Source organism: Nelumbo lutea, chromosome 4, assembly GCF_056320005.1.
Source record: "Nelumbo lutea isolate HS-2025 chromosome 4, American lotus-T2T, whole genome shotgun sequence".
Classification (NCBI taxonomy): Eukaryota; Viridiplantae; Streptophyta; class Magnoliopsida; order Proteales; family Nelumbonaceae; genus Nelumbo; species Nelumbo lutea.
In genome coordinates, this window is record NC_142687.1 from 49,465,418 (window position 1) to 49,480,762 (window position 15,345).

Sequence of the window (15,345 nt, forward strand, 5' to 3'; positions counted from 1 at the left end):
CGGAAGCAAGCCATTAATCTCAAAATAGCGCTCCGCGCGAAAAAGCCAGCCGTCTGGATTTTCCCCATCAAAAATAGGCAGCTCCAACTTCCGAGGAAGTGAATCAGATGTATGTTCCGGGACTGTCATTGAAGGGGACATCGGGAAAGCTGCACCCTTCCCTTTGTCAGCCGCACGACTTGATGCGAATACAGGAGGAACATTGTCAGTTATAGACAAAGGAGCTGACAATGACTGTTGCTGCAGCAACAGATCAAAACACCTTACCAAGTCTTGAACGCCTCCTTCCAGGGATGTGATCTTCGACAGTCCAGCTGTTATCTCATCACGCAAGCCATCCACTTCAGAATGCAGAGAAGTCAAGAATTCTTCGAAACCCTCTACCTGCGATGCCACTTCCTTAGCTGTCACCATGGCCGAGGAAAGACGTGCTCTAATACCACTGATATGACCCAGAAATTTGACACGCAGTTCACAGACTTACAGCAGTGTTCACACACTCAAACATCAACAAAAGAAACTAGTATTCATTCAGCAGAAAACATTAACAGTTGGTCGGTTCTTCGAGAGACTGCCAGCTCTCCCAAACACTCACAATATTCTTTACTCAAAGAAAACATACCACCCCCATCCCCCAAAGCCCCTTCTTATACTCTACTGATAGCATAACTGACTCCCTCTATAAATGCCCAGCTGGCCTAGTTATAGATGCCCAAAAACTCTTCTTATTCATAACTGTCATAGCTATAAATGCCCCAAGACTCTCCTTATTCCCTCCAGCTATAATTGCCCTCATGTGATTAATTGTTCAATTATTCCCCCCCCCCCTTAGCTGATTGTTGACCTTTCCTCTTCCTGGCATTAATTGGGGCCTATCACTGACCTCATATGGTTGGGACTTGGGACAAGGCTTAGATAATAAAATGATGATGATGACTATCATTATTATCGCCACTATAACTATATTAGTATTTTTTTTTATCATTTGAAGGGCTACACAACGGGGGGTAGTAGTAGTAGTAGTAGTAGTAGTATGAAGACTCAATTTCAGTTCTCATTTATTGTAGCCATCAGGTACAAAGTGATTAAGTAATTCAACTCATTGATAATAACTCAATATCTGAAAGAAAAAACATGTCAAAAAGAAAGAACAATGACCGAGATATTTTCATCATAACCAATTATTTTTTAAACATTTACATAGCCACAAATTTCCAAAAGCAAACAATACCTTCTTTATTAATTGGACGTCATAGGACCTCCCATACTTATTTCTAATAAGAGTAGCAAGGTCTATTCCACTGAAGGTTGAATCATCTGTCCCAACAATTCTCTCCAAATTTTCACGAAACAATTCATTGTTTGCCTGAAAAAAGGATTGAGAAAGCTAATATCTTAAAAATGTATTCTTCCTCATGTTATAGATACAAATACAGGTGGAATATACACATCATATAGGGCTTTCTGGTGCAGGAAAGCATGCATATGAACTTAAATGAAGAATTACATTTCATGTGATGGTAGACCACAGAAGTATCAGTCAATGACAGCTCATAAGTGGTGCATATGATGAGAGTTGGGCATCCCAATCAATGAGTTCAACCCACCAATTAAGATTAGGTTAAGTCAAACCAACAAAGAACTTCACCACTTTAAAAAAAAATTAAAACACAATTTTGCCTTGGAAAAATATGTTAATGGAAGAACCAGTGGTTTTTTATGACATAACAGCTGCAAGAGAACATTGGAAATTTAAGTGAAATATTGGCTCAGCTGGTACTCAATCAATATATAGACATGGTCAGTCAGTTTTATGGGTTAAAAATTATTCAACAACTAAAGTATGGATGGAAGACCTTGAAGAACAAAGAAAATGGCAGATGATGATAATTGGGAGAAACCCTATACAATCAACAGCTAGAATGTTAAGACCATTCAAACTTTGGACCAAAAGCCGTAGACCATGTTATGATTAGCCCAGCAATAGACTGGTCAGAGTTGTCAGTTTTTCTGATTATAGGAGAGCAATATTCCAACCAGACACCAGAGTTCTCATCCAAGTAATGTTGCAAATTTCACCAGGTGCAAAGGAAACAAACAGGTGTTCAACATACTCTTCCAATTTCATTTTTTGGAGATTCTTCCTCTCTACTTTCGTCTTCTGAGTCATCTGGTTCAATACCATCGTCCACTGCACTGGAAAATACAGGTCCATGGAGCCTAGGCCTTTCCCTGTAGCCACCAAGAACAAGGAATTGACCATCAAATACTGATCCCCCGAAAGGGAAATGTAGGCCTGAACATCCTACATATTTAACATTATCAACTCTGCTCTTAAAACGATTCTCCTGAACTCCTGGCCAATTGCAGGAGTAACTTGATAAAATGCTTGTCATATCCTGCAAAGCAAAGTTTCATTATAGAAGCCAGTCAACATATCCAAGGAAAAAAAATACATTAAGTTTTTGATAACTATTGATAAATACATGGAAGTTGTGCTTAACTAAACTATAATCTACCTCCACGAATAGAAGATAGAACCAAAACCCCATAATCAACAATCATAATACCAAATTATTATCAGTGAACGAACCAGTCGAAGTATTGCCAGGAAAAAATAAGTCATTGAAACAAACAAAATGTATAATTAAGGGAAATTTAATATTACAGTTTAGTCCTATCTAATTCGTTCTTATACATGCATCTTTGTCACAAACTGGCATATAAGGATTAAATTTGTCCAGTTCTGTCCACATACTCCTTAAGGATTCAAAGTAACTCACCAAGGGTCTCTCCCCATGATAACAATAAGAGTTATCCCGGATCAATTGATAGATACGTGCATAATTCTTCACTGGGAGTATGTTAATGTTCCTGCTGCTGCATGGCAGTTCTTTTGCAATTCTCTGCTGTAGGATTACAGCAGACAGCCACTTGGAAATCCATTTACAACATTTCCATGTCCTTGGTTTGTTATACAAGATTTGATGCTTCCCACTGGAAAAAGATGAGATTCTGGGAAGATTTATAGTGGGGCAACAAACCCTTGAAAGACAAGCTCCCATCTCTTTATTCCCTCTCCCTCCATAAGAACAATTCTATTGCTTATTGTGGATCTTCTCAGTCTGGGTTCTCTTGGGATTTGGGATTTAGAGGAGGATTGAGAGATCCTGATTCCTGAGTCTTCTCTTGCTATCAACCTCCTTTGCTCTCTTAATGGTGTTTTCCTTGACCCATTGAACAGTGATCATCTTGATTGGATTATAAATCTTCATGGTTCTTATCAACCTCCTTTGTAGGACCTCTGTTGTATTTCAAGCTACAGCAATTTGGAAAGGACCAATGCAACCCAACATAAAAGCTTTTTGTTGGGAAGTAGCACATAGAACAATCAATACTTGTGAGGTCCTACAAAAGAAAAGGCCCAACTATTGCATAATGCCAAGATTGTGCTTCCTTTGTAGAGCAAGTGCTGAGACTAATTCTAACTTATCAATCTCCGGCCCCTACACTTCTAGCATTTGGGAGCAAGTCTTCTCTTTGTTTGGCTGCAGACCAGGATCCACCTAGCGATGTGAGAAGATTGTTTGATGAATCATTCTTCAAAACTTCTAAGATGTGAGGGAAGGTTCTTGGGGGCTGTGTAAGGGGGGTGATCCTCTGGACTATATAGCAAGAAAGAAATGGGAGGATATTCAAAGAGGTTTCTTACTCAAAGGAGGTGGCATTTGAGAATATCTTGATTAAGGTGGATAATTGGGTCAAAACTGTCTTTGTATGACCCATTTTCTATGAATGACATTGCAAGAGGATCGTATGGTGTAACCAACTTTTCAATCACATGGGCAGCATTTTCCCCTAAGTGGAAAGCTCCTAGTTGTAATCTAATTAAGCTTAATTTTGTTGGAAGCAGCATGGGTAATCCAGGAAAGACTGGTGATTTCAGAGAAGAAGAAGAAGAAAGAAAGAGGGAGAAGAGAAGAAGAAAAATGGAGAGGCAAAAAGTGTAGGCTGGCAGCGCCAGCTTTGTATTTATATCTTAGGGTAACCGAACATAACAAAAAAATAAAGGAAAAGACAGCCCTTGCACCCTTGCGGCACATAACAACTGAACATTACATCACTCCCCCTCAAGTTGGGGTGTAGATATCAATCATCCCCAACTTGTCACAAAGATCATAATGCCGCAAGGAGTTCAATCCTTTGGTGAGAACATCTGCAAGTTGCTCCTCGGAGCTGACATATGGAGTGCACACTTCTCCCTTCTCCAGTTTCTCTCTAATAAAGTGTTTATCCACTTCAATGTGCTTGGTTCTATCATGGAGAACAGGATTGCCAGCAATATTGATGGCAGCCTTATTATCACAGTAGAGTGACATGGGACTATCAAGGGAAAACCCCAATTCACCTAACAGGTTTTTAATCCATAGTATTTCAGCAACTCCATGAGACATGGCTTTGTACTCTACTTCTGCACTAGATCTGTCTAGCCACCACACTTTTTTGTTTCTTACTTCTCCAAGTAACAAGATTCCCCCCACAAAGGTACAATAGACACTTATAGATTTTTTGTCATCTATAGAGCCAGCCCAATCTGCATCAGTGTAAACCTCAACTTTCATATGTCCATGATTCTTGAAGAGGAGGCCTGTCCCTGGAAATTTCTTCAAGTACCAAAGAACCCGATCTACTGCTTCTAAGTGGGCAGCCTTGGGAGCATGCATGAACTAAGGACTCCTACTGCATATGCAATATCAGGCCTGGTCATAGACAAGTATAGGAGTCTACCTACAAGTCTTTGGTACTGCCTTGCATCTTTTATGTGCTCATCATTGCAGTCCCCGAGTTTGTGATTTACGTCTATAGGATTGTCAACCGGTTTGGCTCCAAGTTTTCCTATATCTTTCAAGAGATCTAGGGTATACTTCCTTTGAGAGATGAAGATACCCTGTTGGAAGTGAACAACTTCAATTCCAAGAAAGTAATGAAGAGGTCCTAGAGCTTTTACCTCAAATTGAGTGACCAAGAAGTTCTTTACCCTCTGAATATCTGAGACCCAATCACCAGTAATGACTATGTCAACAATCAAGGCTAATGTTCTTCCTTGTTCTTTCTTCACAAAGAGAGTGTGATCAGTCTGACATTGTTTAAAACCCATCTGTTGAACTGCTTGATGAAATCTGCCAAACCAAACCCTCGGTGATTGTTTTAGACCAGATAGAGACTTTTTTAATTTGCATACCTTTTGTTCACTGCCCTTAGCACAGAACCCAAGAGGTTGGATCATGTACACCTCCTCTTCCAAATCACCATTTAGAAAGGCATTCTTGATGTCTAATTAATGGAGTTCCCAATCCAAATTTGCTACTAAAGAGAAAGAATCTAGATAGAATTCATCTTTGCCACAGGTGCAAAAGTCTCTGCATAATCAACCCCATAAACCTGAGTAAAACCTTTTGCTACCAAGCGAGCTTTGTATCTCTCCATTGTTCCATCTACCTTATGTTTCACAGAGAACACCCATTTTCACTCCACAGGTTCCTTTCCCTTAGGAAGATCTACTAACTCCCACTTGCCATTTTTGTGTAGGGTGTTGATTTCTTCCTTCATTACATTTGTCCACTCAGGAACACATAAGGACCCTACAACACTCCTAGGAAGCGGGATACTATCAATGCCAGAAAGAAAGGCATGAAATGAGGGTGAAATGTTTTCATATATAAGAAATGATCCATAGGGTGGTGGGTAGTGCACAACCTAACATCTTTCCTTTTTGCAATAGGAAGGTTCAGATCACAAATATCAACATCAATAGGTTTAGGAATAACAACTAGAACAATGGTACCTGGATGGGGCTAGGGATCTAACCTCTAAAAGTCTGATGGCATTGGGTGACATAGTTTCGTGTTGCTCCACGACTGTTGAACCTTGTTGGCCTTGGTTTTTGTAGCACTGTCTATGGAAGACACGGAATGGAGGAGGGTTAGGAGGAGAAGGTAAAAAATCCTATGTTTGCTTCCGTTTCTCCTCACCTGAACTCTCCCCCTAAAGAGAAACGGGAAAAAAAGAACATTTTCAAAGATAGTGGCATCTATGAACACAAAGTATTTTTTTGAACTAGGATCAAAGCAACGATAGCCCTTTTGAGAAAGAGGATAACCAAGGAAAACAAAAACAATAGCCTTAGGGTCAAACCATGGGTAGGGGATAAATCATGAACAAAACACTGGCAACCAAAGACTCACATGGGTATAGGAAATAATGGGGCCTTAGGGAAGAGGAGTTGATGAGGGGAGTTATATCCCAGTAACCGAGATGGCAACCTATTGATGACATAAGTAGCAGTCAAGACTGGATCCACCCAAAATCTTTTTGGAACATTAATCTGCAAAAGTAATCCTTGAGCAACTTCAAGAAAATGATGATTTTTTCTCTCTACAACCCCATTTTGTTGCAAGGTTCCATAGGAGCTCAAATGGAGGGAGCCACTAGATGCAAAAAATTCTGTGAGATCACCATGGAAGTACTCTTTTGCATTGTCTGATTGAAACACAAATTTCCGTCTGAAATTGTGTATAGACCATGCACTAAAAATCTCTCACAAGTTTAGAGACTTCTTCTCGGGAGTGCATAGAGTAAACCCAAGTGTACCGAGAATAGTCATCTATGAAAGAGATGAAGTATTTGTAGCCATTCTCAGTTGGAATATTAACAGGGCCCCACACATCATAATACACAAGATAAAAGGGAAAATCTAATCTTTTATTACGTAAAGAAAATGAAGTTCTACAATACTTACTCAACTGACAAACTTAATACTGAAAATCATCAACCGACACAGACTTGAACAATTCTAGAAATAAGTATTTTAAGAACTCAAAAGACATATGGTCCAAACTATGGTGCCACAAAACAACTTGACTTTTACTCAACTAGCACACAAACTCTAAGACTACAAGACCAACTTTATTCTCCAACACATGGAGGCCATCAACCATGTTTCTTGACTTTCCTCTACCAATCGTCCTCCCAAAGGCCAAATCTTGAAAAACACAAGAATGTAGAAAAAAGGTTACTAAACAGTTCAAAGAGTAGGTTGACTTACCAGTCATGTGGTTTAAAGCACCTGAATCAATAATCCATGGAGATTCTAGAGTGTCACTAGATACATGGAAAGCAAAGGCTGAGTTACTTGAGGAGGAAGCAAAAGAAGTCGAAGGTGTGGATCCAGAATCAATAATCCATGGAGTTACTTTACCTTTTCCAAAAAAAAATAATATCCTCCCTGAGATCAGAACTAGGAGGGCAACCCTGAGTAGAACTCATAGTAGAAAGATTATTCTAAGATTTTTGAGATGCTAAGTTTGCTAAAGTGAACTTCTTCTGACTTGGTTTCTTGTCTTGTTCCTGTGTTGATTTCTTGCTCAGTTCTTATGCCCATTTAGGTTTTCCATTCAGTTCCCAACAAGTCTCACAAGTATGCCTGGATTTCTAGCAATGGGTGCACCACAACTTATCTTTATCATCCACTCTTTTCTAACCTCCCCCCCCCCCCAGCTTTTTGTCGAGCTTGGGTCATTTCTTACTACTAGAGCAATAGACTCCCCCTTAGGAGCATTCATAGTTGATCTCCTACTTTCCTCAAATTGCACTAGAGAATACACCTCTTGGACAGAAGGGAGGTCCTTATTGCCCAAAATCTGCACTCTGATAGGTCCATACATAGTAGAAAGGCAAAGACCTGCTGTTGAGAGACCAATTGTTCATAGGCTTTAGCATCTTTCTCACTCTCCCACTCAATACTTTGGTAGTAATCTAACTCTATCCAAACTTAAGTGAGTGCAGAATAGTGAGCTGATAAACTCCTTTCCCCTTGCTTACATGTTGAGGATTCTGTTTGAAGCTGATAGATTCTGGCATAATGTCTTTGTTTTGAGTAAGTGGGCTTTGCTTGGTCCCATATTTCTTTTGTTGTTCCAGCCCAAATAAAGTTCTGCTTAACAGAGGGTAACATGGATGTCAAAAGCCAAGGCATAATCAAGCAGTTCTTTTGGTCCCATTTGTCATATTCAGCACTGCCAGCCCTAGGTTCTTTCACTTTTCCATTTATATATCCAGCTTAACCCCTAGCTATAATGTACAGCCACATCTCCTTGAACCATCCCAAGTAATTTCTACCATCTAAGGGGGTAATAGTCATTGCGAAGTTTGTTGTATCATGGCCGCTGTTCAAACCACTCTGATTTAAAGTGGATCCTGAAGTTGTAGAGTCTTCAAAAGCCATACGTAATCACTTATCAATGATCACCAATTCTGTTCCTACAGTCCACACAGAGGACAGCAGCCCATACTTCGAAGAGTATTTTTTTCTTTGAATCAAAAAGAAGTTACACACATTAACAGGTCTACCAGACCTCACCAAGGCTAGTACAGGCCACACAAAGCATCAATAGGGCTGCTCTAGGACTTCAGTAAATTGAACCAGGTCATTCGTGACCTACAGAGGTTCAACATTCACAAAATTCCGGATCTACAAATCCACAAATAGGGTTTAGGCCACCCTTATATCATTCGGCCAAGGCAGACCACTGCCTGTTCTTGGTAACCAGACCAAGAACAAAATTATCAGAATGCTTTAAAACTTCATCTACCCAGTATATGCAGATGTATTCAATGGTAAATGTTGAGAATTTACAGTTATTTGAATCATCTATCCTCAATGAGAGAGATAACACCACCATCTAACCGACAATACATGATCCGTTCCCATTAAGCAGGCTACAAAAGACCTTGTACTTGGTAATAAGACGAGGATGACAAGAAATGGAGAAGAAGAAATATTGTGGGTATGTCTTTTTTTTTAACCCCAAAGTGGTTTTCCATGGAAAAGGTGAAAGGAAAATTTTCCTCATCTAATTAAGAGGCTTTTGAGGAACCAAAAGCTTTCCAATGGGAAAGGCTTGATCTGAAATTGATAGGGGGAAAGTAGGATGTGAGGTTGGTTCCATGACCACAACGTTCCCAATGCTCTACATGGGCGTAAGAGCATAGATGTCCAACACTACTGGCAAGTCTGAATGGGTGTGCAAAACAGCCACCCTATCCGATAAAGCATTATGAAACGCCATCCTTCAAATATCTTGATATGTGAAACAGCACCACAGACAACGACATGTGGCCGAGTCTGCATTTGGGAGATGTGCATGGACCTAAGAAAAGATGCTCAGTCTAGTACCATGCTCCCCACATTCCTTTCCCATAACTACTTATGCTGACCTGACATATCTAACCGGGATACCTTTCTGACAAAAGATATTCCTATGCCAATCATAACCTCACTTTTCTCGTGGCACCCTAAAGGTGTGCAAACAACTATACAAAAAGATTAATCGAGAAGCTTCCAAAACAAGAATACATGCGCAGATCATATCTCATTAGAGACAATCAGAACAATCTAAAAAATCAGAACAGTCAGAAAATTCAACCACTCTCAAAGAGGCATCAAAGCCCTCATTTCCATCTCTCTCACTCCTAGGAGAACTACACTCTTCTCCCTCATCTCTCAATACAGCAGAACCATAACTCCCTTGATTGCCAGATTGAGAGTCACCTTTCCTCTTTCAGCTTAAATCTCATCACTATCTGCAACTTTCAGAAATTCCACAAACCACAGCCGCTCCATCATCCCACTGCTGGCGAAAAGGGAAGGACAATAAAAACAGAGGTTTTGGGAAAGGAGGATAGTCTTTGGGTTGTTCAATGACTAGTACCCATAGGTAAGAGGTTTGTAACCATCTCTCCTGATTGTACTTCTTTTTTAATCATTTTAGTGGAAACTTTGAATAAAAAAGGTATGGAGAAGAAAAAACAGAGGTTTTGGGAAAGAAGAAGGATGGAATCTTGGGGTTGTCGAATGACTAGTATCCATTGGCAAGTGGCCTGTAACCACTCTCCCGATTGCACTTCTTCCTTAATCATTTGAGTGGAAATTTTGCCATCTATTGGCCGTGGATGTTTCCCCAGTTTGGGGTTTCACCACGTTAAAAGAACGGTTCTCTAGTCTCTTGTGGATTGTAAAATGTTTGCTTAATTTTCTGTTCATGTTCATTTTGTTTAATTTGATTACCATATAAAAACAAGGAAAGAATTGTCCTGGTTCGCTATTGGGTTTAGTGGATGAAATTGTAGTGGTACGAACCACTCAAACTCCAATAGTCTCTCTACATGCTGCAAGAACTTCCATTGGTTTTTTTTTTTTTTTTCTTCAGAAAAGCCAGAATTTTCATTCCTACTTCAGTTGTCAACCAAGTCCACTGAGTCATTCAAGCAAAAGCTCAAAGAACCATAAAAGCGGAACAGAAAAAACAAGTAAACAAAAAGGAAAGTATGGAAGATCAGGAACTGTGATCAATATTTCAAGTAATAATCAAATTCAAGATAAGAACCAATGAAGCTCGGATCTTTGTATTGAAGTTTGTTTTCTGTCTACATATCAAACCAAAAGAAAATCAGATCAGGAGTAGAGAAAGAACCTGGCTGTGAGCATAAAACAGGAAACCAGAGAAGAGGCCGCTGACGAGACGAAGCAACTTCCGCGCGCACGGACTCCAAGCGAAGATTGTGAAGAGTCTGGCTGGGATAAAATACGAAATGGCCTTAATTTTCTTTCCGATTAATTGGAACCTTGAGTCTTGAGATATTCAAAGAATAATTGTAACCGTCGATCAGATATTGTGAAATTAGAATTCTTCATCAGTTAGTTTTTTTTGTTTTTCCTTTTTTTTTTTTTGGCAACGTCTTCGTCCGGTAGTTGAATCCTTGTTTCGTGATTCCGTCGGGCAACTAGAATCCTTGTATGTCAAAGCAAAATCCCTTTCGTGAGTTCAGATGGGCTTATCAAGAGACACGTGTTAAAATGAATCTTAAACCTGACGTAGACCTGGCAATCGGGTCGGTTCGGGTTGGGCCAATGCATTTTCAGGTTAATTTGGGGTCGGGTTAGAGATTGCTATACCCTGGCCCTAAACATTCGGGTTAGGGTTGACCCATGGATCAATTTGGTTCAACTCTACCAATTATTAAAAATTTTAAAAATGAAACATGAAGAATTGAAGATGCTAAATAACTATTAAATGAATTAATCTAAAATTCTAATATTGAAAAGAAAGTTTGCATTCAATTGATCTTTATGAAAGGAAAGATTGACTCTTCCTCTAACAAATTTACCAACAACTACAAAAAAACTATAAAATTAAAAAAGTCAACAATAAAAGTAAAGAATAAATACCAAAGAAAAAAATAACGTAAATAGATGATTACTAATTAGATGGCCAAAAAATATATGCAAATGTTATAAACTTCCAATAAAAATTAAATAAAAAATCAAAATAACTTTAAGTTCAAACACATTCCATCATTTCTAAATTTGTTCCTCCTAAAACTCAAATAGACTTGAAACTTCCAATGATGATCCTTCAAGAATGCTTGACTTTGAAAAGTGCACCTCCAATCCCATCGTTTCCTTGGTCTCATTATCATCAACTACATTAAATCAAAGAAGATATAATATTAAAGCATTAATAATGTAAAAAATATATTTGATAATTAAATAAAGGGTAAGCCTCTTAAACTACCCCTACAGTTTAGCTAATTGGCACGCGGTACCTTTACTGTTTAGCTATTGTCTTGTTGTATCCTTAAGTTTTCTAACAATTGTCATCATCGTTAAATTGGGATAGAAAAGTTGATTTTACATTTTTACCCTTCCATTAACTCTCACTCAAATCGAACCCATTTTGCAAATTATGTTTTTACCCTTCCTTAATGAGGGATCGATTAAAGGATTATTCTCTCCCGAATGTTGTTTATCATCGTTCTAGCAGAGAAGAATATCATTGTTCTAGTAGAGAAGATCCACAGTCATCTTCCACGACTTTCGTTGCAAATTCTGGCAGGTGGTACGATGGTGTGCAATAGGTTTGTATGAAAAACCATGCGTTTCCGTCATGTTTTTTCAATGGAATGACGACATTTGTCATCTCTCTTAGCTAGTTCTTAGAATTTTTTTCTTACAACTTTTTACTATTTTGTAGTGGGATTCAAATATTAAAAGCCTACGTTTTTTATCATCACAGAGGTATGATCCAGCTTTTTATATGTTTTTTAGCTAGTCTTTTGGGGACCACTTACAGGGATTTGTTGACAAATCCGGGTAAAATGACACTTGGAATTGAGGTAGATAGCTAGGTTTTGGGGGACCACTCATAGATCTGGGTATATGTGGTGTGTTGGGACCCATGTGTCAGCTTTAATTCATACACATGGGATCCACACATGGGTCTAGGTGCTCCACAAAATGTCTGAAACACTATTTCAAAATGAAACTGTCAATACCAGTAAATAAATGTAAGGCCCATGATTGGAATGTTATAGATGAGGAATTTAGCTTATGTTTTAGCTTGTGTATGCTTATATGTTCTAGCTCATAGTGTAGGTTGTAGTGTAGTTTATTTTGTAGAGTATGGTGTAGCTTATGTTGTAACTATATTTCCCCCTATCTATGATGTAGGTGATAGATGGGAGTAGATATATGTTTATCATTAATTATAGTGGTCAGTGGAAGACCACAGATGAGAAGTTATCATATGTAAGTGGTTAGGTTGGACATGTGGATAATGTGGACAGTGATAGAATATGCTAATTAGACATCTTGAATGACTTCTGCTCATTGGTTGTTATACCTCCTGGAAGCACGGTGATTATCAACTACAAAATACCAAATGGGATTTAGATGAGCATTTAGGTGTTCTTGGTTGTGAAAATGAAGTGATGGTAATTTTTGCCATCCACAGGGATCTCCGTGAGATAATGTTCTATGTTACTTATATCGAAGCCAAGTGTGTTAGTATGGATGCTGGGTGCAGTGGCAAGGGAAATGAACAATTGCAAGATGATGTTGGCTGATATGTAGTTGATGATGAAGGAGGTGTAGTTGATCATAGTCATGGCAATGATGAGGGGTTAGATGGTCATCATGATGTTGATGATGGGGAATTTGAGGGTTTGTATGATGATGGTGAGGATTATGAAGATGATGGTGATGATTATGAAGATGATGATGGTGGGAATCAAGAGGGTTTGGGTGATGGGGATCATGAGGGTTTGGATGATGATGGTGGGGACGGTGGTAATGAGGGTGTACATGATGATGGTGATGTTTATTTGTCTAACTATGAGCCTATCAGTGAGTATGACAGTCCAAGGGAAAGGGGCAATACAAGAGATTTTGACTTTTCCAAACCAAGATTTTGGGTTGGTATGGAGTTTACCAATGTAAAAGAGTTTAGGTAAGCATTGAGGCAGTATTATGTGGTGGAGGGTACAGAGATCAAAAGAAAGAAAAATAAGAAGTGTAGCTTTACTAGGGTGTGTGCTGCAATTGACTGTGGCTCGATGATTCATGCATTCCTTAGCCATGATGGAGGCAGTTTCATAGTGAAGACCCTCAATGATACACATAGTTGTATCAGGGTGATTACAAGTAGGGAGGGAACAAATACATGGCTATCAACAAAGATTGAAGGGATGTTAAGGGTTGATCCTACCATGTCAAGCAATGTGCTTAGATCTGAAATTAGGAGAATGTTTGGGATAAATGTCACCTGGAGGAAAATACATAGGGCTAAGCTTAAGGTTGTTGATAGGATCATGGGATCATTGGTAGATTTATATGCAATACTCTCTCAATACTGTACAACCTTGCTTGCAAGCAACCTTGGGTCTATGGTGAAGCTACATGCCCCACTTATCTCAGAAGAAGACACATATGGGTTTTTCAAGAGAGTCTTCATATGCCTTGCAGGTCCAAGGGATGAGTTCTTGGATAGTTACAGAAAGATTATTGGACTGGATGGTTGCCACACCAAGACTGGTGCAATAGGGGGTATAATATCATAGTTGTAGGGATTGATGACAATAATGGCATCTTTCCTACTGCATATTCTATGGTGGAAGTTGAAAGCAAGGACAATTGAGCATGGTTTTTGGTTGAGTTAAGAGATGCTCTAGGTATTGATGACCCGCACAGGTGGACACTTATGTTGGATAGATAGAATGTATGCATATATTTGTTTGTAGTTAATGCATAATTTCCTTTGTTTTGATTACAACTAACACTAATAAATGTGATGCTTGTTTGCAGGGCATTGTTGAAGCAGTATCATGTTGCATGCCTGGTGCAAATCATAGGTTTTGTCTACGACATCTTTATAGCAATTTAAAAAAACTCTTCAAGGGGAAGGTATTGAAGGATGCCATATGGGTTGTTAGGAAATCATATACCCATATTGACTTTATTCATTACATGGAAGTAATCAAAAGCATATCTAGAGATTCATTTGAATGGATTAGCAGAATCCCCCCCTAACACATGGTCTAGGCATGGGTTTGACCCATTAGTTAAGTCTAATAACATAACAAACAACTGGATAGAGTCATTTAATGTGTGAATTGGGAAGGCTAGAGTAATACCTATTATTGAGATGTTGGAGGACATAAGGAAAAGATGGATGCAGAAGATTTATTATAGACACAAAGCATTCATTGCACCTAGGTCTGATCTGTTGCCGAAGGTGCAAGCAATCATTAACAAAAAAAGAAGGGAAGCTTGGTGATGTTTATTGCCCATATACTTATTGTTTTTGTTGGCTTGAGCAATTCATTGTACATGTACTTACTTATTGTGTAATGCATTAACAGGTTTGTTAAGGTTTTCCAATCAGAACAATATAAGTATCAAACATTAGGAGCTAACTTGGTTGAAAATGCCACCAAGATAGAAGTAATGTCATGCACATGTAAGGTTTGGGATATAAGTGGCCTACCTTGTGCTCATGCACTTGTAGTGCTTACTTTTACAAGAGGTAGGGTGGAGGTCCTATGTGACAAGGCCTTCCACAAGGCAACCTATGCAAAGGTGTATATTCATTTTATTTATGCTCTTCCGGGACAAAAATACTGGCAACAAATGCAACACCACCCAATTAAACCTTCCATAGTGAGGAGGCCAGGTCAACCCCTAACCAGAAGAAGAAGAGAAGAGGATGAAGCAACCCCATTATATTGTGCCCCACTAGAACGTAAGACAATTAGGTGTTCAATTTGTAGTATAACAGGGCACAAACAGAAGGAATTACAAAGCCCCTCCTCGGAATATGAACAAAGAGACTCCAACGGTAAAATCACACAAGCCTCAACACAGATGAACTTATGAAAGGTATTTTATTTGTGTACTGTGTACCATGTAGGGTATTTGAATTGTAGGTAAAGAGAGGCCTTTTGCTGATC

At 39.0% G+C, this 15,345-nt stretch overlaps 1 protein-coding gene across 14 annotated transcripts in view; it reads right to left on the bottom strand.

Annotated features, from left to right (window-relative positions):
• The window catches only part of LOC148855670 (uncharacterized), a 51,224-nt gene extending 40,367 nt beyond the window's left edge, over positions 1-10,857 (bottom strand). For 5 of the 14 annotated variants that reach the window (XR_016112883.1, XR_016112882.1, XR_016112881.1 and 2 more), the window contains exons 1-3: positions 10,533-10,857; positions 2,115-2,399; positions 1,232-1,366 (exon numbers count right to left, since the gene is read on the bottom strand). Coding sequence is in view for 8 of the 14 variants with exons in the window: in XM_088984366.1 (XP_088840492.1) it covers positions 1,232-1,366; positions 2,115-2,396 (417 nt within the window). In the remaining 6 variants the exon portion in view is untranslated. The remainder of the gene's footprint in view (positions 1-1,231; positions 1,367-2,114; positions 2,400-10,532) is intronic. The other 9 variants (XR_016112885.1, XR_016112884.1, XM_088984369.1 and 6 more) reach the window with 4 other exon arrangements.
• Positions 10,858-15,345: the final 4,488 nt, after the last annotated feature.